The sequence below is a fragment of the Lithobates pipiens genome, unplaced genomic scaffold (assembly GCF_037356315.1).
Source record: "Lithobates pipiens isolate NorthernLeopardFrog02 unplaced genomic scaffold, aLitPip1_a1.2 Scaffold_13, whole genome shotgun sequence".
NCBI lineage: Eukaryota > Metazoa > Chordata > Amphibia > Anura > Ranidae > Lithobates > Lithobates pipiens.
Genome location: NW_027507718.1, coordinates 199571313 through 199595118, shown reverse-complemented (window position 1 = coordinate 199595118; position 23806 = coordinate 199571313). Strand labels below are relative to the sequence as shown.

The window sequence follows — 23806 nt, the reverse complement described above, 5'->3', positions numbered from 1 at the left end:
GGTATTATGAACAGTTCAGGAAGCATGTGAAAATGAATAGAATAGAATGGATAGAATGGTGAATTTTAAAGAAGACCTAGGCTGGGCATACACAGTGCTAATTTCTTTGGTTATCGGAAAGAAATTTACATGATTCCCCCATCAACACAGACAGGGGTGACAGGGGAATCAGCAGGGGTGGGCGGGGAAGCTGGCCCTGCCGGGAGAAGACAGTGATCATCACTAGCGGCTATGGCAGCCACTTGCGATAATCAGAAGCTAATCCGGCAGGCTGGTTGTACCCAAGTTGATCGATCAATCAACTTGGTACATTCAGCCTGTCCATTAACGGTTTGAACCATGTATGGCTGGCCTTATACTGTGAAAGCCGTGGCTGAAAAAGGCTAGAGGGGTAATTTACACAGTGAGCAGCAGTTTATTGCAGCAGCATGGCATTGAGGAGGTGTTATGGGGCCTCCTTACCACCTTTTTCAACCCCTACCACACCACCACTGTGCCACAACCACGTGCATTGCATATGGTTTGCAGGGTGATTGTGGCGCAGCCTCATTCAGTTAGAATAGGAATAATCAGAGCTGCAACATATGTACAACCTCATCCACTGCTTTTGCAGTGTCTTAACTGTGTGTTTTTACCTCCCTTCCAACCGCAGGTGTAAACATATCCTAGACCAGGGTTTCTCAACCAGGGTTCCGTGGAACCCTAGGGTTCCTCCAGAGGTTGCTAGGGGTTCCTTGAGAAATTAGAATTTCTGCCTCTCAGATAAGTTCCCACTGACACCATTGATCTTTTTAGCTATCTGTAAGGGGGTAATTCTTCTCAGTGACCACAAGTGTAAGGGGCATGCTTACCACTGACCATCACACTTATGTATCACGAGTTTTAGACTTAGTAATTTTTAACAGGGGTTCCTTGAGACTGGAAAGTTATTTCAAGGGTTCCTCTGTGTTGAAAAGGTAGAGAAAGGCTGTCCTAGACCATTGGAGTCTCCTGTAATCAAATCTTCATTGTTCAGAATGTAACAGCTTTGTAATTTCTATACTGACTGTCATTTGCAAATTCTGGAATTAATTACTGAGATCACTCTGGCGAACAAATCTCTTCCAGAGGTTCACACAGGGTTTCCTACTACTTGATATATAAGCAAGATGGATGTGTTCTGTTTTTTTATGCAGATTGCTAGAGTAAAAAATCTGTATTATGTCAGTATGCACTTTTCTTTGTATTCTGATAATACTGTACTACAAATTTGCACTAAGGCCCTGTTCACACTTCTGCATTTTACGTGCAGTATGTTTAAAAAAAACAAAAAAAATCCTACTTGCTACATCTTTGATGAAGTCTACGTATTATGGCATCCGATGTTAATGCACATAAAAAAGCACATAAAAAAGCACTTAAGTCACAATGCACCGAAAACCACTCTGCACAGATATGCCTTAGGGCCTGAATGTAAAAGGCTATAGGGTGTTAAACAGCTAAACACTATCTGGGGCAGGGGTCTCAAACTGGCGGCCCTCCAGGTGTTGCAGAACTACAAGTTCCCATGACGCATTGCAAGGCTGACAGTTACAAGCATGACTCCCACAGGCAGAGGCATGATGGCTCTTGTAGTTCCGCAACAGCTGGAGGGCCGCCAGTTTGAGACCCCTAATCCAAGGCATCTTATTATACTGATTGCAGCATATGTATTATCCAAACAAAACAGTTTTTGGAATTTTATATTTTAGATGTTTATGTTGCTTTTTGTTTCTTATGCCAGAATGGAGTGGGACAACAGCTTTTTACATAGCACCTATGTAAATAGCTGTTGTTCTGCTTTATTCTGACTTTAAAAAAATGAGTTTTCAAATTGGTTTTCTTTTTTGCTTTTTAGGGTTATGAAGGTTCATTAATAAAGCTCACATCAAAGCAGGTAAGTGGATGTATTCTCATTATATTTCATAGACCTCATTACTGTATATGAATTACCTGAACTTTAGATTCAGGAACAGAGCCAGGCTTAGATGACTGCACCTGAATGCACACAATAATAGATAATAGCCACCCTAAGGGCCATGTCACAATTTTGCCACCTATGAGTTTTCACTATGCTGGCCAAACAGGATATGAAATCCTTTCCTACATCCATGTGTCTCTCTCTCGCTGGGTGGATGAGCGAGATGTCTCTTCACTCATCCAGCCAGCATTATAAGTAGGGTGACAACACTCATAAATCTACAATGAAACCACACATGGCTCTTCCCCCCTGCCAAGTGCTCCCCTAACGAGCACTTTCTAGGGGGGGCATTTATACATGTTCATTCCCGAGCCCAGCACTGTGTGTCCATGAGACCATATCTTATCACTGGCTCTGATTGACAGCAGCTGCTGTGTCTGAGCCAATTAAGAGTGAGAGAGCCGAGAAAGCCTCTGCTTTTGTGCACATTGCTGAATCGAGATGGGGCCCAGGTACTTATTTAGGAGGGGCTGCATGCAGAAGGTTTATTTATCTTAGTCCTGATTCACACCTATGCATTTGTAGTGCTTTTTGCATTTTGCAGAATTGCACTACAGAACGTGTTCCATAGGAAACCATGGCAAATGCATAGGCGTAAATCCAGCCTAACTGCATAAAATGCAATAAGGTAAAAAACCTTCTGTCTTTACAACCACTTTAAATATGTCATTTTTGGTTTTGCCTATTTAAGCAACACACCGCTGACATCACCCAACCACCAGCTAAGTGATTGGACAATGAGGGAGCTGCTGACGCCTGATGAGGTTATCCCTCTGTTCACTATGTTTGTTTTTTGCATGCAGCTCATCTGATTGGCTCCAAGTACTGCCACTCCCGGTCTGAGTGCTTCTGTACAGGAAACTAAAAGAGGTTAAAATAAAGTCAAGTAAATCAATAAAAAAAAAGAAAAATAAATGCATGAAAAATATGTTCCAGAGTTCCATTATGTATGTATGTTATATATGACTAGAGTTCAACTTTAAAGTGACCATTTTACCATTCTGTACATAGAATATTTAACATACCTTAGTAACGTAAGTATTTAGCAGTTACAAAAAAAGTTTTTCTGCTGTTAATTTGCCCCCCCCCCCATTTTTTACAGAAGAATTCCTTCTATTTTCTGCTACATCCAACACTGCCAGAAGCGTTGGAGGCTTTCTGTCACCAGCTGGCAGGGGAGTCTTGTGCAATCTGAAAAGGCAGAATGTCCGAACAGAGACCTGATATTAAAGTCTGGTATTCAGATTGTGCAGTCTAATGTACTATCAGATAGAAAGTGGATCTTTCAGTAACCTTACTAGAGTTGCATAAATAAATTCTTTAAATACTGTACCTTCTTCATAGGTGTGCACAGCCTATTACATTAGGGTGTGCACCCCAAAGCTCAAACACACATGGGTTTTTGTGTGTCTACCTACTGTACAGTATATATGGTCCAGGCACATTGATCTCCCTGCAGGCACAGTGGAAGAGAAGTTTGTAAGCACTTCTCTTATGGCAGAGCCAGTAAGAGGGAAACTGTTCCCATCCCCATTGCTAAAAAAAGTGTGATAATGCTAATGCGCACTGACTAGGGAGTGCCCTGGCACACCTGGCACACCCTGTGCGCACGCCTATGACCTTCTTATACAGCAACATTATGATCAATCAAAAAAGCTGTACCTTTTATTATTAAAAAAGCACTACTTGACTTTTAAACAAGTGACTTTGCCTAGAATGAGATAATTTCATCAGTCTGCTGCATGCAGGAGGAAGTATCCTTTTTTTGCGCTCCAACTGCATGTAGCATACCTAATTACCTACAGCCGCTGGGACCCCTGAGCACATGTGTGTCCTGTCATCCCTGGGTTCCAGTGAGTTCCAGCACCCCAGCCCCACTAGGAACTTTTTCACTCTTGTCTCCCTGTGCGTCCAGCACCCCAGTGCTGCAAAGTGTCCCTGGAGCTCTTCCTTCCTGTGAATCCAGCAGCCCAGTGCTGCTGCAAGTGACTTCTGCTAGTACTTCTGCCTTTATGTAGTCCAGCACCCCAGTGCTGCAAGATACCCGTGGTCTCCTGCACGTGAGTCCAGCTTTCAGTGTTTTTCCATATCACTGTCTGTAGTGTTTCTCCATACATGGTCAAGCGCACACCATCAATAAGTGTGCAATCTACACAGAGGACTTAATATGAATAAATATATCTGGTGCTAGATCAGGGTGACCAGACAGTCCCCGGATTGAGGAAACTGTCCCCGAACCAAGTCTGTCCCCGGTTTTGTCCCCGGATTGGATTTGAACAGGGGTTGGGGTAATTTCAAAGACAGTCAGTGCAGATTAAAAAAAAAAATCTGAATTACTCCAACCCCCCCCCCCCGCTACTAGATTAGGGGGTGGGGGTGTATTTTTTTCATTATCTGTTCCCCTTTCTGATGATCATGTGCTGGTCGGAGCGGAGAGAATATTTCTTCAGTTTCTGGTGCATGCCCGTTCTGCTCCTGCTTGCATGTTCTTCTGCCTTGGCTCATGTCCTGGCCAGCCACCTGCCCATCTCCTTGCCTTCCCTGGCAGAGTGCTCTTCCTCCGCTCCCCACCCAGTAGTAGCTGAGGCCTGAAGAGTAAGACTTGACAGGCTGTGAGGCGACAGGCAGAGAGTCGCTAATTGCCACCATTACTAGTTAAATAAAAATATGTCCCCGGATTTCATTTAAAAAATCTGGTCACCTTATGCTAGATGCTATTTTAGCCTTTTTCAAGTGATGCAAATATCACTGGGAAGATGGTCACGTGGTTGACAAAGTGATTGGTAAGGAAATGGAAGGTGGGTGACACTTCATGTTTCATCTCCAGGTCAGACCCGAATGAACTTTCAATTTTAACCAGGAATCCATTTAAATAAATCCTTGTTCTTTGATGTTTTCTATGTCAAAGACAGGTCATTCATGGTCAGCGAGTATTCTTATTAGCTCACGAAAAGTAAAATGAGACACTAATAATGTTCTTGGCCTGCACAAGCTGATAATATAACGTTCCTCTTCACTTCACAATTATCAGACTTGATTAAATACATTCATAAGATGATCAAAAAAACATATGCACTACAACCATGTGTTTATGGTGATAAACCTTCATTATAATGGTATTGGGATGACTCAAAAAGCACCACAGGGACACATTTTTTAATTACCAATGAGACCTGGAAGGGTCAAACATTTCTATATTGTAGTTGTTGCCAAGTTTCCAGTCTGCGAGTAACATCAACATGGCTCAAACTCAGAGAATATATACAGAAAATCTAGTGAAATATAGATGGCAGTTAGATATTGGATAACGGCAACAGTTTACCTGTCTTAAGATCTTTCTTTCCCAGGTTTAAAGCCCTGTGAGTGGAATATTTATGAAAACTGCGGAGACAGAGAGCACTGCTCATATTTCTAAGGTACAGCAGTCTGACAGCAGAGAGTTTCCAACCCAACTTGGCCCCTGGGTATTATGCTTTAGATTTAAAACCCAGCTTTGCTAAGAAATATTTCACCCTTTCCCCAGATTAACTCTATGTTGCAAGGATATTAGTGATTTTTTTTCTAGATCAGTGGCCCCCAAACTGCATTTATCCAGTCCTTGGAACACTATTCCTCCCACTGAAATGAGGCACTATTCCTCCTATTGACACCAACATGAGCCACTATTGCTTCCACTGACACCAACATGACGCACTATTCCTTCCACTGACACCAATGATGGTGCATCATCCCTTCCACTGACACCAACGATAAGGCTCTATTCCTTTCACTGACACCAGCAGTGGGGCACAATTGTTCCCACTGAGACCAATGATGGGGCAATGTTCCTCCCACTGACACCAATGATGGAGCACTATTCTTCTCACCTACACTCAATGATGGAGCACAATTCTTCCCATTGATACCAATGATGGGGCACTATTCGTTCCACTGCTACAAGCGATGAAGCTCCATTCCTTCCACTAACTCCAGTAATGGGGCACAATTCATCCCACTGACAACAATTGATGGGACACAATTCTTCCCTCTGATAACAATGATGGGGCACTATTCTTCCCACTGATGCCAATGATGGGGCAATATTCCTCCCACTGAAATGCGGTATAATTCCTTCTTCTGACACCAATTGCCTCTGATTGCAGGATGTGGAGCAAAAGTATATTGTCACTATTTTAGAAACTGTCTTTAAAGCGGAGTTCCACCCAAAAATGGAACTTCCGCTGTCCAGATTCATCCCCCCCTCCAGTGTCACATTTGCCACCTTTCAGGTGGAGGGGGGAGCAGATACCTGTCTAATACAGGTATTTGCTCCCACTTCCTGCGAAAGATTGCTGAAGTATCTGCAGCGATCTATGCCATGTCCGGCCCCTCCTCCGTCCCACCCACTGTCTTCTGGGAGACACACAGGTCCCAGAAGACAGCAGGGACCACTCAGAACGCGCAGCGCGACTTGTGCATGCACAGTAGGGAATCAAGCTGTGAAGCTGCAAGGCTTCACTTCCTGATTCCCTTGCTAGCAATGCCAGAGGCGAGAGAGGGGCCCTGCTTCGGGTGAGGGCATTGCGGGTGCTCTGGACAGGTAAGTGTCCTTATTTAAAAAGTCAGCAGCTGCAGTAATTGTAGCTGCTGACTTTTATTTTTTATTTTTTTTAGGCGGAACTCTGTTTTACGTCACTCAATAAAGAATCAATTTTTTTCTTTCTAATGGCACTTTTCTTTTTCATTTACAGCCTGTTGGATTTGTTAGTTTTGATAGTCGATCAGAAGCAGAAGCTGCCAAGAATGCATTAAATGTAAGTAACACACTGCTGTCTTTATGCCTTATATGACAAATATATTTTGGGTGATTGGTGTAAGATCATACTTGTTTGTGATCACTTAGATTCAAGTGCCAAGTTGTAGATATTACTTTTCTCAATACAGGATGACATCATTTAAAGAGGCATTGTAATGTTATCTTTTATAAAATAGAATAAAAGCCTGCAGTCAAATTATTCTAGAAGTAGGGGCGGGTACCATCATCCTTTGTATTAAGATATTGGAAGAGAATGCCTAGTGCTGCCCCAATGTCCCTGGCATAATGAGAAATAATACAAATTAACAATTTATTAGAAAACATTATAAACAGTTGATTACAACCGTGCATAATAGGTACAGATGTCTCCAAACGAACAAATGAACCCTGTAAGTGAAATGGGGAGCTGAGATGTATATCATGACGTGTCCTCATCAAGATATACATCTCAGCTCCCCATATCACTTATGGGGTTCATCTGTACCTATTATGCACGGTTTATGAGCTCATGTACCAAGTGTTTTTAAGTATGATTTTTTTTCTAATCAATTGTTAATTTTTATAACTTTGTCCTAATCCTTGGGTACCGAGGTAGTCCTAATTTCTCATGCCGGGAGCATGTTTAGAGCAGCCCTAGGCATTCTCTTCCAATATCTTTTATAAAACAATATATCAAATACATAACTCTCAACTGTCCCTGGTTTTGAGAGACTGTCCCTCATTCAGAACAAAGTCTCTCTGTCCCTCCTTCATCTGTATTTGTATTATCATTGTGGTCTGATCTATATAGTTGTATAGAAAATGCACCACTTATTTATCAAAATGTGTTTTTCAGTGCTAAACTTTTCATCTAATTTCTAAATTGATGCTTTTGTAAATTCCAAAATCCTATATAAAGATATAATAGTGGTAAATAAGCACTTATGGGCTTAACCAATCATTTTTTTGTACAGTAAGTTGGGAGGTATGCAAAATTTTCTCTTGCAATTTATGCATAGAATAAGAAGTATTTTATCGAATTAAAAATAATTTTGTAAGCCTGTATTAATGCTTCTCTTTTCTACGAAGTCAATAAGGTGCATGAGTTATGTTAATTGCACTGCATATTTTATCACACAGTAATTTTTAAAAACATTCATTTAAATTAATATAAAATGGTAAAGGTGTGAAGCTGCTAATTGATGCATGAAATAGCTTTTTAACCACTGATATTTTTTTTTTTTTCAGTTCACGCACATCTTTTTTTCTCAGTAAACACACCAGGATAAGGATTTGTATTTTTCTAAAAAAAAGTAACAGTTGTGACCAATTACTTAAATAAAGAGCCTTATCCTTTTGTTAAAGCTTTGTAAATTAGGCCTATTGCATTTTATTTCCAGGAGTAGTTCCTCACGGTTAACACTTTCAGTTTAAATTTAATAATTAGAAGTAGCAATTGCACAGTAATTTAAACACCACATGCATCCTGCATTATTGAATTAGCCTGCTTATAGTTATAGAGTACAATAACAAACTAGAGCATAGTGCAGCATGTAACACTCATTGTAAAAATGAGGGCATATGGTCTACTTGTATTCTATTTGTCATCTTTGGGGAAAATATTGTGGGGGAATTCAGTAATGGACTATCAACACTTTATTGGTGATGTGAATGACTTTAACAGCCTGTACCAGATTCAAAAATCCCTGCCGGCAGTTTTGGTAGCTTGATTAACACATTCAGCAGATTCAGATAGATCTTAATAGTGACACTTTTGCAAAGTGGCACTATGGCTGTGCTAAATTAAAACAGAATTACGAGTTTGTAGATAATAAACCAGAGGTTAATTATATGTTGGCATACAGAAACAGACAGGGTGCCCGTCTCTGTATACTGTGTAGCAGAGCGTCATGTTTACCACCGCTACCCCCTTCCAATGCTGACGGTAAATGGTGCCTGATGTGGAAGCTGAGGAATCAATTCCCATCAGGTCCACTCTCTTCTTGTGATTGACTGCAGGCAGTGACCTAGCAGATTCTATAACCAATAGCAGGCTATTCATGGACTATGACCAGTGCGTATGACCAGCTTTGAGGTCTTGTCCTTAAATGTCCTTGTTACTAGCAGAGGTGCAAGTCTATGAGCATTTATGTACTGCAGGGCTGCATTTTATTATTAGATTATCATTGGCCCTTTGCAAACAAATGATTTCATCATACATGATGCTCAGACACCTTCATGTATGTTATAACATCATCATAAAATAAGGAGTTGCTTATTGTTTACAGGGGTTATGTTGGGCTTAACAAAATGGAAGTGCTTAAAGTGGCCTATTCAACCCAGAGTCACTTGTCTGTAAAAGAGCCTGTAAAATATCTGCTTACCTTTACAGTGGCCCATGTTTTTAAACACTACCCCTTTGATGCTACCTGGCTGGTGTGGGTATCTGCCACTTCTAGATATACCAATTAGTTCCCCCCACGACATGCTGTGGTTTCCCTGTAGGGACAGATGACTTGAAGAGAGGAAATAACGCATTTGGCAAAGGGACAGCTAATCCCCCACCCAGAGATGGGGAATACTGGCAGCCACAGGGGAGTTTGAAAAAAATGGGTTGGAAAGGTAATCATAGAAGTTCTTCTTTTCCATTTAAGTTTCCAAGTGACCTTGTTCCCTGGCTTGCAGAACACCATTTAGATTGTGGTTGCGTCTTCTGACTCTGCTGTACACATGCCAGGGCATTGCAAACAATGAATAAAGGCTTCCCAAAACAAAAGAGTTCATATAACTTTCCAGAAGTGTCTTTAAATTATAGAATTGCATTTACAATCTTATGCAATCCTATGCAATGTAGTTGCCACAAAAAATAAATACTGTATTCATTGGTGTATAACACTCACTTTTTCACCCTGAAAATCGGGTGCAAATAGTGTGTGCATGTTATACGCCAATACTTCAATTTTAGCTGCCTTGGAGGGGACAAGGAGGGGGGAAGGGACGAGCGTTGTCAGATTACATACAGTGAGAATCTCCTGTTTACTTAGCGGCCTCTGTAATAGGAAGTCCCGTTTCCTGGGCCACCATTGGACCACTGTTCTGTCTATCATAGGAGATTCTCACTGTATGTAATCTGTCGGCAGTCGTCCCACCCCCCTCCCTGTCCCCTCTAGGCTGCAGATGGGCATCGATCAGGCTGCACTGATGGCAATGTTGAGGCTGCTGCATTAAAGGCAATGATGCGGCTGCTGCATTGATGGAAATAGTGAGGCTGCTGCATTGATGGCAATGGTGAGGCTGCTGCATTGAAGGAGATGGTGAGGCTGCTGCATTGATGGCAATGGTGAGGCTGCTGCATTAATGCAATGGTGAGGCTGCTGCACTAATGGCAATGGTGAGGCTGCTGCATTGATGGCAATGGTGAGGCTGCGGCATTGATGGCAATGGTGAGGCTGCATTGATGTGGACTGATGAGGTTGCATTGATGGCATTTGTGAGGCTGCAGATGGGCATTGATCAGGCTGCATTTATGGCAATGGTGAGGCTGCAGATGGGCACTGACCCTTATTTTGCTTCAAAGTTCCTTATTTAAAATGTAAGTTTTTTTCCTGAATCTTCCCTCTTAAAATTAATGTGCAAGTTATACGCCTGTGCGTGTTATACACTGATAAATGCGGTATATAATAGAAAGGAATGCAGTTCGAGGTGTATAAAAGCTTACTCATAGGCACAGTGCTTCTGTAAAATATTAACAAGGGACCCCTTCACATGGGTTAACTATAAACTATTATTAGACCACTTAGCCTAAGAAATAAGACTTCTGCTATTCAACTGGAATAGTCTAATCATTTCTGTGAGTCAGTGGCTGAAACACAAAATTTAGCGTAGCCAAAACCAACACAGTCTTTACCTAAATCCATTTTTCTGAAACTTGCCATTACAGCTAATATGTGCCTGAATAAAGTATAATATGTGCAATAAAGAAGGATCTGCATATGCATAATTGAAGGAATGGGCAGCTGAACTATGGGGGTTGATTTACTAAAGGCAAATAGACAGTGCAATTTGCAAAGCGTAGTTGCACTCTGCAAGTGCACTTGCTCCAGCGCTTAGGAAATTAGGTTGAGTTTCAATTTGCAAAGGGTAACCAATCACATGCAAGGAAAAAAAAAAAAAATAATAATAATTTTTGCTTGCACATGATTTGATGATAGAAGACAGCAGAGATTCCCCTCATTTACCAAGCTGTGGAGCAACTGCACTTTGCAAAGTTCACAGTCTATTTGCCTTTAGGCCCCTTTCACACTGGGGCAATTTTAAAAAATATTTTAAAAATAGCACCTGAATAGCGCCTGAAAAAATCCAGCCCCTTTCACTCCAGTGTGAAGGAGGACTTTCACACTGGAGCGGTGCGCTAGCAGAACGATGAAAAAAGTCCTGCTAGCCGCATCTTTGGAGCGGTGAAGGAGCAGTGTATTTACTGCTCCTAAACCGCTCCTACCCATTGAAATCAATGGGGCAGCGTGGCTACACCGCTGGCAAAGCGCCGCTGTAGTGGCGCATTGCCGGCGGTTTTAAACCTTTTTCGGCTTTTTCCCCGCTAGCGGCCGCATACCGCCGCTAAAACAACGGTAAAGCGGCGCAAAAAATAGCCCAGCTTTACCACCGACGCCGCTCCCACCCCAGTGTGAAAGGAGCCTTAGTAAATCCACCCCTTCGTGTGTTATGAAATTTCCCCAGCTCCACTGTAGCACTGATGAAGAAAAAATATTTTTTAGAAAAAAAACCCTCTACAAATACTGATTTTAGACAAGTAGATTGCCCAGTGTTCTAAGCTGATACCTAAAAATGACATTAGCCATTTGATTTTTTTTTTTTTTTGTGAATACATTAAGAAATATTTTAGGCTGGGTTCACACCTATGCAAATTGGATGCGTGTTTTCCCGCACCCAATTCGCATGGTAGGAAATTGGGACCTGCTCTTTATGACCCTGGTTCACATATCTCCACTGCGGCTCCTATGCGAATTTGCACAGGAGCCCTGTTCGTCTTTTGGTTCGTTTCAGGTCCGAATTCAGCCCAAAATTCATGCTGAAATGGGACCTGAAACGGTGAATGGGGATGCACCGGACCCCTGCTGTGAGACACATGTGACAATAGTGTCAACCCAGCCTTAAACTAAAAACATTCCATCATCATCAAAACAAAAGGTTTTGGAGGTCTGACACAACCCCTACTAACCCAGAGCTAGAGCATTAAATGCATTAAAGTGGAAGTAAACTCCCCTATCTTTTTCATGCACAGAAGCTGCCATCTTTGCCTCTGTTTAATCTTCAGCTGCCACGGGGCTGCACATGTGATCCGTTATGACACCAGCCATTGGGTGGTTTGACAGTTTGGTTGAGAGCACAGCCAATGTGCAGTTAGCATTCCCGGCGTGCCGTTTTTTGAAACTGTTTAAATCGATGGGTTTACTTCCACTTTAAGGTGAAAAACCTTGAGGGTGTACAACCCCTTTAAAAAAAGCCTACATATTAAGTACAATCCAATCTCATCGCTCCATGTCAAACTTTATATTTTAGCTACGGGGGTAAAAATTTGGAAATAAGTTTGTCATTATGATTGATGTAAATATAATACATTTTTATTTTTTATTTACTCTACACCCTGTTCCAAATTATTATGCCAATGATGTTTTTCTCATTTACCTAAATAATTGATGTAAACAGTCAGAATAATTCTCATGTTATCAGCTATTAAGAGTACAAGTCAAATTTTATTGAACAAACCTCCTAATGAATATCCGCTTGCTCAGCGGGGATCGCCGGAGCGATCTCCACTGAGCAGGAAGAGGACAGGTCTGTCTCTGCACACTGCGCAGGGACGGACCTGTCACGGTGCCGCTCTCCCCTATGGGAGATCGGGTGATGATGGACCGCAGTGTCCGTCGTCACCTGATCCGGTCCGATGACGGATGGAAAAATTTTTCCTCCGTCGCACTTTTTCGGATCGGAGCGGGTCGGATGTCAGCGGACTTTTTACCGCTGACATCCGATGCTCCATAGAGCTCTATGGAGCATCTGTTCAGGTCCGCCTGAAAAACTGACAGGCGGGCCTGAGCGGATCGTCCGTGTGAAAGGAGCCTAAATAGGTTGTAAAGAACTGAAAATTGTCATTTGTTGTGTTTGCAGCACATTTACTGAAATCAAAAGCTATCTATTTCAATCAAACTTTGAACAACATTTTAACTTTTTAAACATTTTAACAAGTCACGTTACATTTTAACATAGGACCCCTTATTTGATAGCAGCTTCACAAGTCTTGCATTGAATTTTGAGTTTTTGGACAGTTTCTGCTTGAATTTGTTTGCAAGATGTCAGAATAGCCTCCCAGAGCTGCTGTTTGGATGTAAACTGCCTTCCACCCTCATAGATCTTTTGCTTGAGGATGCTCCAAAGGTTCTCAATAGGATTGAGGTCAGGGGAGGATGGAGGCCACACCATGACTTTCTCTCCTTTTATCCCCATAGCAGCCATTGATGCAGAGGTATTCTTTGCATAGTTCTTCCTTCTGTACCAGGGAAGGAATTGGTCAGTCAGGAACTCCACATACTTTGAAGAGGTCACCTTTATACCTTCTGGGACCCTAAAGGGCCCGACCAGCTCTCTTCCCATGATTCCGGCCCAAAACATGACTCCCCCACTGCCATGTTGATGTTGCAGCCTTGTTGGAACAGGGTGGCTGTCCACCAAACATCCACTACTCCATCCATCTGGACCATCCAGGGTTGCACAGCACTCATCAGTGAACAGGACTGTTTGAAAATTACTCTTCATGTATTTTTCTGCCCAATGCAGCCGTTTATGATTGTGAGCATTGGGTAGTGGTGGGCAAATGGAAGGTTTATGCACAGTTGCAAGACTCTGGAGGACTCTACACTTTGATGTCTGTGGGACTCCAGAAACACCAGCAGCTTCAAATATCTGTTTTCTGCTATGTAATGGTGTTTTAGCAGCTGCTCTCTTGATCAGATGCATGGATCTGGCAGAAATCTTCCTTAATATGCCTTTATCTGCACGAAACCCATCTGTGCTCTGAATCAGCCACAAATCTCTTAATGTGCGATGATCATGCTTAAGTTTTCGTGAAATATCTAATGTTTTCATACCTCGTCCAAGGCATTGAACTATTTCACTCTTTTCGGCAGCAGAGAGATCTTTTTTCTTCCCCATATTGCTTGAAAATTGTGCTCTGCGTAATAATGTGGAACACCCTCCTTTAGGCCCCTTTCACACTGGGGCGTTTTTCAGGCGCTACAGCGCTAAAAATAGCGCCTGTATAGCACCTGAAAAAATATGGCCCCTTTCACTCCAATGAGAAAGCCGGAGGGCTTTCACACTGGAGCAGTGTGCTAGCAGGACGGTGAAAAAAGTCCTGCTAGCCGCATCTTTGAAGCGGTGAACGAGTGGTGTATTTACCACTCCTAAACCGCTCCTACCCATTGAAATCAATGGGGCAGCGCGGCTATACTGCCGGCAAAGCGTTGCTGCAGCGGCGCTTTGCGGGCGGTTTTAACCCTTTTTCGGCCGCTAGCGGGGCGGTGGATTCACCACTCCTAAACCGCTCCTACCCATTGAAATCAATGGGGCAGTGCGACTATACCGCTGCAGTGGTGATTTGAGGGCGGTTTTAACCCTTTTTTGGCCGCTAGCGGGGGGTTAAAACCGCCCCACTAGTGCCCACATTCCCCTGCTAAAACGACGGTAAAAATAGCGCTGCTTTACCGCTGATGCCGCTCCCGCCCCAGTGTGAATGGGGCCTTAGTAGTTTTTCCTTTAATTGGGCTCACCTGGCAATCTAATTATCGCAGGTGTCTGAGATTGTTTTCAGTGATCAAAAGAGCCCTGAGGCACGATGCCATCCATGAGTTAAACTGAAAAAACGAATTATTTCATCTTTGTGACACTGAAATAGAATTTGCATAATAATTTGGAACAGGGTGTATAGCCAAAAGTTGTAGCAAAACAAAAAATGTTCAGGTTGATAAAAGCTGCACATTTTAATCTATTATTTCTATAATAGTTTCTTTTAGTATAATAGTTTCTTTTAATGTTTTGAAATGGGTATTATTATAAAACCCTTTAGCACTGACTGTAGAAACAGCAAAAAGAATAAAATGCCCCAAGGAATTGTATGGGTGGGGTTTAGAAATAAGTCAATTAAGTAGAAAAAATTATTAAGAAAAAAATATATAACAAATTTTATTCATAAATTACAGTGCATCATAATAACAAAGTAATACATGCAGTTACTCTTCCAGAGTGTGAGAAGGGAAACTCTAAAGTATGAGAGCACCGTCAGAGAGCCATTGGCTCCCACTGCTGTCAATTATAGCCAGTTAAGAGGGAGCGGGCATAGAGCAGGGACACAGTCAATGGACATGGCTTGCTATGGGGTCACTCAGCAGAGAGGAGGGTCCAAGAGCACCAGCGGGGGTGGAACCCAAAAGTGGAGGATTGGGGCTGCTCTGTGTAAAACCATTGCATGGAGCAGGTAAGTATAAGATGTTTGTTATTTTAAATAAAGAAAAAAAAATGAAGGTCTTGCTTTTGACCTTCTTTGAATAAATCAGAAAATAACAATGAAGCAATAATAACATTGTTACATTGTAACGCTTCTTAACAATTCAGGTGCTGCTCTGTGCATGTCAGTTTACACAAGAGCAGAAAGATCTGCTCTTGTGTAAAAAAAAGCTAATTCTGGTAAATTGGACCAGGGGAGGTGGAAGGGCTAGTTGTAATACGTCTGCAGAAATATTTAGATAGTATCCATTAATGGTTATGGTTGGTTCAAGATGACTAGGTCATTCATAATGTGATCAGTTAGATTAGTAAAAGCGGCAGTGCTGCTTAATACAGCCAATCAGAAATGTTCTTACATTTTATAAGCAGCAGAATCTGAAAAGTAATTCTTTTTTTTTTTTCTATCTTGCAGTTTTTTTTTTACATGAGGTCTATTGACCAAATGGTACTACTGCTGGGAACAGTAGTATAACTATGATAGATAACAAAGGTACACTTGGTGAGGAGATTGTGTCTTCAACCAGAATTACAGTATAAACAAAGGCAAAACTTTTTTTTTTAGCTTTAGATAGGGTGGTGGGAGATTAGAACACCTGTCTGGTTTTTATTGATGCCTATGCTCTCAGTATAAAGATTCATACTCTCTATTTGTCCTGGTAATCACCAAAAGTGAAAGAAAGTCCCAACATGTGAGTAGTCACTAGAACAGGAATATAGGGGAAATTTTCACACACTTTGGAGAGATTTTCTCTCACTTCATGTTGTGACTATGGGAGAGGAAGTGAAGAGAAATCTCTCCAATGGCACACAGATGACAAAAAAAAGCTGAAAGGGGTTATAACCCTTCCTTACTCTATCCTAAATGAAGTTAAAAATTGCCCTCAGTTCTACTTTAAGGACTTTGTTTCTTGCAGTAATTGAGGCAGCATTGCTGTTTTATATGTTTTTCCACTACACCTTGTCCTGACATCTCACATGTTGCCAAGTGTCACCTTATACTGCTCTGTAAACCAATACATATGTTGAAGAGGACTTATGCCAAAGCACTGATTATTTTGAATCCCACAAATGTTTTGTTAAGTGAAAAACCTTTTGCAATGCGTCAGAAGAATTTGAGCTATTGTTTTATTTTCCCTATGGGATGTAATCAGATGCTCACCATCTGTCATACAAAAATATAACACAATATACTACATGGTCAAAAGTATATGGACACCCTTCGGGTGTTTCCAGGAGATCAGATGTTTTCAGTGAAGGGTACTGTTAATTCTACAGCATTCAAAGAAATTTTAGACAATTTTGGGAGAAGACCCTATTTTGTTCCGGTTTGACAGTATCCCGTGCACAAATCCAGATCCATACAGACATGGTTTGGAGTGCAGGACCTCAAGCAGACTACACAGAGGCTTGATCTCTATTAAACATTTGGGATGAACTAGAATACCAATAGCCACCAAGGTCTTCTTGTCCAAAATCAGTAATTGACCTAAAAAAAAAAACCTCTTTCAATTAAATGGGCAAATTGCAACATACACATTTCAAAATCCTTCTCAGAAGAGTGTAAATTGGGTAGGTGATCGTGCCACATACTTCCTGTCCTAGGGTGACAACCCTCACTGACTGTCCTGTATCTACAGTACAGAGCACAGAGACAGAGAGCACAGGGAGATCTGGTCGAATATTTTTATCTTATCGAACAGCAGTGGCATTGCTAGGGGGTGGCTACTGGGGCTATAGCCACGAATCCGGGTCCCATAGCCCTGAGTCTTTTATCTAAGGTTGGCTCTGGCCTCCATCTTATCAGCTGGTGTCTGGGGGAGGAACATGACTAGTTAATGTTATCAGGCATAAGTTCTTATCTTTATTCAGCAGTCCCGACAATGTAATCATTGTCCCAATGTCCACTTCTATACCAATCTGCCGGGCAATGTAAATGTTGGGAACCGCAGCACAAAGATTACTCCGCCGGGACTATTTTATGATTTGCTGGCTCAGGACGAGTAAGTAGAAGTGGACGTCAGGACAATGATTACATTGTCGCAACTGCTGAATATACATAAGAACTTGTGCCTGATAACATTAAAAAGTCATGTTCCTCCCCCAACCACCAGCTGAGCAGATGGAGCCCAGAGTCCAGTCCGGTCTGGATCACTACAAGCAGTAAGCATTTGAGCTGAGGGGTTAAACAGTCCTGTCGCTTCCCCTGGCCCCCAGCTGAGCAAAAGTTTTTTTATAACTACTGCAGACAAAAGGGGGGGGGGGCTCTCTGATGACCCTGATGTAAGGGGAGGATCTCTGGGACCCTGATGTAAGGAAGGGGCTCTCTGGGGACCCTGATGTAAGGGGAGGATCTCTGGAACCCTGGTGCAAGGAAGGGGCTCTCTGGGGACTCTGATGTAAGGGGGGCTCTCTGGGGACCTCAATGTAGGGGGAGGCTCTCTGGCGATCCTGATGTAACGGGAGACTCTCTGGGGACCCTGATGTAAGGGGAAGCTCTCTGGGGACCCTGATGTAAGGAAGGGGCTCTCTAGGGACCCTGATGTAAGGGGGGCTCTCTGGGGACCGTGATGTAGGGGGAGGCTCTCTGGGGACCCTGATGTAAGGGGGAGGATCTCTGGAACCCTGATGTAAGGAAGGGGCTCTCTGGGGACCCTGATGTAAGGGGGGCTCTCTGGGGACATCAATGTAGGGGGAGGCTCTCTGGGGACCTCAATGTAGGGGGAGGCTCTCTGGGGACCCTGATGTAAGGGGAAGCTCTCTGGGGACCCTGATGTAAGGAAGGGGCTCTCTAGGGACCCTGATGTAAGGGGGGCTCTCTGGGGACCCTGATGTAAGGGGGAGGCTCTCTGGGGACCCTGATGTAAGGGGGAGGCTCTCTGGGGACCCTGATGTAAGGGGGAGGATCTCTGGAACCCTGATGTAAGGAAGGGGCTCTCTGGGGACTCTGATGTAAGGAGTGCTCTCTGGGGACCTCAATGTAGGGGGAGGCTCTCTGGGGATCCTGATGTAAGGGGAGGCTCTCTGGGGACCCTGATGTAAGGGGTAGCTCTCTGGGGACCCTGATGTAAGGAAGGGGCTCTCTAGGGACCCTGATGTAAGGGGGGCTCTCTGGGGACATCAATGTAGGGGGAGGCTCTCTGGGGACCTCAATGTAGGGGGAGGCTCTCTGGGGACCCTGATGTAAGGGGAAGCTCTCTGGGGACCCTGATGTAAGGAAGGGGCTCTCTAGGGACCCTGATGTAAGGGGGGCTCTCTGGGGACCCTGATGTAAGGGGGAGGCTCTCTGGGGACCCTGATGTAAGGGGGAGGCTCTCTGGGGACCCTGATGTAAGGGGGAGGATCTCTGGAACCCTGATGTAAGGAAGGGGCTCTCTGGGGACTCTGATGTAAGGGGTGCTCTCTGGGGACCTCAATGTAGGGGGAGGCTCTCTGGGGATCCTGATGTAAGGGGAGGCTCTCTGGGGACCCTGATGTAAGGGGTAGCTCTCTGGGGACCCTGATGTAAGGAAGGGGCTCTCTAGGGACCCTGATGTAAGGGGGGCTCTCTGGGGACTGTGATGTAGGGGGAGGCTCTCTGGGGACCCTGATGTGAGGGGGGCTCTCTGGGGACATCAATGTAAGGGGAGGCTCTCTGGGGACCTCAATGTAGGGGGAGGCTCTCTGGGGATCCTGATGTAAGGGGAGGCTCTCTGGGGAACCTGATGTAAGGGGAAGCGCTCTGGGGACCCTGATGTAAGGAAGGGGCTCTCTAGGGACCCTGATGTAAGGGGGAGCCTCTCTGGGGACCCTGATGTAAGGTGGAGGATCTCTGGAACCCTGATGTAAGGAAGGGTCTCTCTGGGGACTCTGATGTAAGGGGTGCTCTCTGGGGACCTCAATGTAGGGGGAGGCTCTCTGGGGATCCTGATGTAAGGGGAGGCTCTCTGGGGACCCTGATGTAAGGGGAAGCTCTCTGGGGACCCTGATGTAAGGAAAGGGCTCTCTGGGGACCCTGATGTAAGGGGAGCTCTCTGGGGACCCTGATGTAGGGGGAGGCTCTCTGGGGACCCTGATGTAAGGGGGAGGCTCTCTGGGGACCCTGATGTGAGGGGGGCTCTCTGGGGACCCTGATGTAGGGGGAGGCTCTCTTGGGACCCTGATGTAAAGATGGAGCTCAGAGTCCAGTCCAGTCTGGATCACCACAAGCAGTAAGCACTTGAGCTGAGGGGTTAAACAGTCTTGCCCTTTCCCCTGGCCCCCAGCTGAGCAGACGTTTTTTTTTATAACTGCTGCAGACAAAAGGGGGGGCTCTCTGGTGACCCTAATTTAAGGAGAGGATCTCTGGGACCCTGATGTAAGGAAGGGGTTCTCTGGGGACCCTGATGTAAGGAAGGGGTTCTCTGGGGACCCTGATGTATAAAGGGGGATCTCTGGGGACCCTGATGTAAGGGGGGGCTCTCTGGGGACCCTGATGTAAGGGGAAGCTCTCTGGGAACCCTGATGTAAGGAAGGGGCTCTCTGGGGACCCTGATGTAAGGGGAGGATCTCTGGGGACCCTGATGTAGGGGGAGGCTCTCTGGAGACCCTGATGTAAGGGGGGCTGTCTGGGGACCCTGATGTAAGGGGAGGCTCTCTGTGGACCCTGATGTAAGGGGAGGCTCTCTGGGGACCCTGATGTAAGGAAGGGGCTCTCTGGGGACCCCTGATGTAAGGGGGGTGTAAAGTGTAGCAAAGCCGGAGTTCAGCTTTAAGCTTTGACAAAAAAAAAAAAACACTGGAAGGTTTTGCACTCTGTTTTTTTTTTTTATTGGGTTTTTCACATTACAACCATGTAAAAAGTAGTAGCTCCAAGGCAGATATATACATACATATATAATTCAGTGAGGAAAGTGGGGGGGGGTACGTCAAGTGGGTCATATTCACTTAAGCAACAATGGTTAGGCAACGTTATTGATACATCAAAGAAAACTTATACCATTTTACCCTCAGGAGTGGAGGCAACGTTCGGAAAACATTAACTGGTATTGACAGAGATTGGTCTATTTATAGCAAAGTTGGTTATGAGAGTCACCAGTGCGAAAGATATAGGGGTCATGGAGGTCAAGGAGCTGCAGGAGTCAGTAGATGTCTTATGGTGGCAGAAAGACAGAGGATCGGACAAGTTGGATACTTTAAGGTTGCCCAGTGAGTTGGTGATATCTCTTTTCAAGTACCAGTTTGTATATCGGAATGGAAGCATAACTTCCTGTAAGGCTTTTTGAGTTAATGTGGCTTCTATATATTTACGCCATCTTGTGAAGAAGCGTGAAGTGGAACGGAAGTTCAGCATGATGGGGTTGAGCCTCTCCAAGTAGAAGAGCGATATCATAGCTTTTTTCACTGCAGGTAGGGTGGGTGGAGTTGTTGAAATCCAGTATGACGTTATCGTCCTGCAGGCTACTAGAAGACATAGGTGTGCCCACCATGGAATATTTGGAGGTCCTCTTGCTGGTGGAGAGGATGATGGGGGGGGGGGGGTGTAGCCAAATAAACATAGTAACCAATCTTTCGGGATTTGTGTTTTATTGATTTCGCCAATGTGGGCCATTATAGAATCCAAGTAGGCTTTGGCAGAGGACATATTTTTGATTGTAAGCCGTATTTCGTCAATAGTGATGGGAGCATTAAGTCTCTCTAGGTGTGAACTTTAAAGTTTGGGCAGATGGATCTTGGATAGGAGAGTTTCAGTAGTGGCCTGGTCAGTTTGGTCGGATGAATATAAGTCTGTGTAGTATTTTGTAAGTACAGTGGTGTGAAAAAGTGTTTGCCCCCTTCCTCATTTCCTGTTCCTTTGCATGTTTGTCACACTTAAGTGTTTCGGAACATCAAACCAATTTAAACAATAGTCAAGGACAACACAAGTAAACACAAAATGCAATTTGTAAATGAAGGTGTTTATTATTAAAGGTGAAAAAAAATCCAAACCATCATGGCCCTGTGTGAAAAAGTGATTGCCCCCCTTGTTAAAACATACTATAACTGTGGTTGTCCACACCTGAGTTCAATTTCTCTAGCCACACCCAGGCCTGATTATTGCCACACCTGTTCACAATCAAGGCATCACTTAAATAGGAGCTGCTTGACACAGTAAGATCCACCAGAAGATCCTTAAAAGCTACACATCATGCCGAGACCCAAAGAAATTCAGGAACAATTGAGAATGAAAGTAATTGAGATCTATCAGTCTGGAAAGGGTTATAAAGCCATTTCCAAAGCTTTGGGAATCCAGCGAACCACAGTGAGAGCCATTATCCACAAATGGCGAAGACATGGAACAGTGGTGAACCTTCCCAGGAGTGGCCGGTCGCCCAAAATTACCCCAAGAGCGCAGCGACGTCTCATCCAAGAGGTCACAAAAGACCCCACAACAACGTCCAAGGAACTGCAGGCCTCACTTGCCTCAGTTAAGGCCTCCACCATCAGGAAAAGACTGGGCAAAAATGGCCTGCATGGCAGAGTTCCAAGGAGAAAACCACTGCTGAGCAAAAAGAACATCAAAGCCCGTCTCAATTTCTCCACAACACATCTTGATGATCCCCAAGACTTTTGGGACAACATTCTGTGGACCGATGAGACAAAAGTGGAACTCTTTGGAAGGTGTGTGTCCAAGTATATCTGGCGTAGAAGAAACACTGCATTTCATAAAAAGAACATTATACCAACCGTAAAATTTGGTGGTGGTAGTGTGATGGTCTGGGGCTGTTTTGCTGCTTCAGGACCTGGAAGACTTGCCGTGATAAAAGGAACTATGAATTCTGCTGTCTACCAAGAGATCCTGAAGGAGAATGTCTGACCATCTGTTCGTGTACTCAAGCTGAAACGAACTTGGGTTCTGCAGCAGGACAATGATCCTAAACACACCAGCAAGTCCACCACCGAATGGCTGAAGAAAAACAAAATGAAGACTTTGGAGTGGCCTAGCCAAAGTCCTGACCTGAATCCTATTGAGATGTTGTGATATGACCTTAAAAAGGCCGTTCATGCTCGAAAACCCTCTAATGTAACTGAATTAGGACAATTCTGCAAAGATGAGTGGGCCAAAATTCCTCCAGGACGCTGTAAAAGCCTCATTGCACGTTATCGCAAACGCTTGGTTGCAGTTGTTGCTGCTAAGGGTGGCCCAACCAGTTATTAGGTTTAGGGGGCAATCACTTTTTCACACAGGGCCATGATGGTTTGGATTTTTTTTCACCTTTAATAATAAACACCTTCATTTACAAATTGCATTTTGTGTTTACTTGTGTTGTCCTTGACTATTGTTTAAATTGGTTTGATGTTCCGAAACACTTAAGTGTGACAAACATGCAAAGGAACAGGAAATGAGGAAGGGGGCAAACACTTTTTCACACCACTGTAAATTGCTGATTTCAGCTGTTGAGATAACCAGGGAGTCAGTCGCATCTCTCAGGGTAGAGATATGAGTGGGTCGCCTTGGTCCCGAACACAGTTTAGCCAGTAGTTTGCCTGCTTTGTTACCAAACCTGTGATAGCGTAATTTAGAGTAGGACATTTTGGCTGCCTCCTATTGTTCTGCCCAAAGATCAAATGTGTGCACAGCCTGTCTCCGTGCTTGTATATTATCAAGTGTGCGGTTTAGAGTTAGGCGTTCGTGTGCTGAGTGTAAAGTTTCACTGGCTTGTTGGTATTGCTGCCTGTTTTGATTCTTAAATTGAGTGGTATAGGAGATAATTCTCCCTCTCAAAAAAGCCTTACCAGCTTCCCAAAAGAGGTTAGGTTCAGTGATATGGGTTCCATTAGTGGAGATGTATTCATTCCATGCTTCGTATAGTGTGTGGTGGAAGTCTTCATTATCTGCCAGATGTGAAGGAAAGCGCCATGTGGGCGAGGGGGATGAAGGTTTAGCATGGGTCATGTGTATAACAATGGGACTGTGATCTGAAAGTCTGGCGTCTGTAATGTCCGAATCGCATAGGGCGGCTATGAGTGCAGGGGGGGCAAAGAAATAGTCAATGCGGGAAAAGGAGTTGTGTGGTGGCGAGAAGAAAGTATATTCTTGATCTGTGGGGTGCATTACGCGCCATGCATCAATATAGTGCATGGAGGCAATAGATTGTGTTAGTAAGGTAGAGTCAGGTGAAGAGGGAATAGAATTATGTGGTCTGCGGGTCTTTTGTGCGGTCTGCTAGTGTGGACATGACCGAGTTAAAGTCTCCGCCTACTAGGTGCATGGTTTCGGGAGCGGAGAGTATCCACTGCACCATGTCTGAAGAAGGTAGCACAATGGTGTAGTGGTTAGCACTTTCACCTAGCAGCAATAGGGTTGCTGGTTCAAATCCCAACCACAACACTATCTGCCTGGAGTTTGCATGTTCTCCCTGTGCCTGCCAGGGGCGGATCCAGAGTCTAGTTTCGGGAGGGGCACTGCCAGAAAATATTTTTTTTTGCAGGCAATTTATCGGGAAAATGGCTGGCGT

At 44.0% G+C, this 23806-nt stretch overlaps 1 protein-coding gene across 2 annotated transcripts in view; it reads left to right on the top strand.

The window, feature by feature from the left end:
* The window catches only part of RBPMS (RNA binding protein, mRNA processing factor), a 262358-nt gene that overhangs the window by 117006 nt on the left and 121546 nt on the right, over nt 1–23806 (top strand). For both annotated transcript variants that reach the window (XM_077476125.1, XM_077476124.1), the window contains exons 3-4: nt 1877–1915; nt 6730–6792. In XM_077476125.1, coding sequence (XP_077332251.1) covers nt 1877–1915; nt 6730–6792 — 102 coding nt within the window. The remainder of the gene's footprint in view (nt 1–1876; nt 1916–6729; nt 6793–23806) is intronic.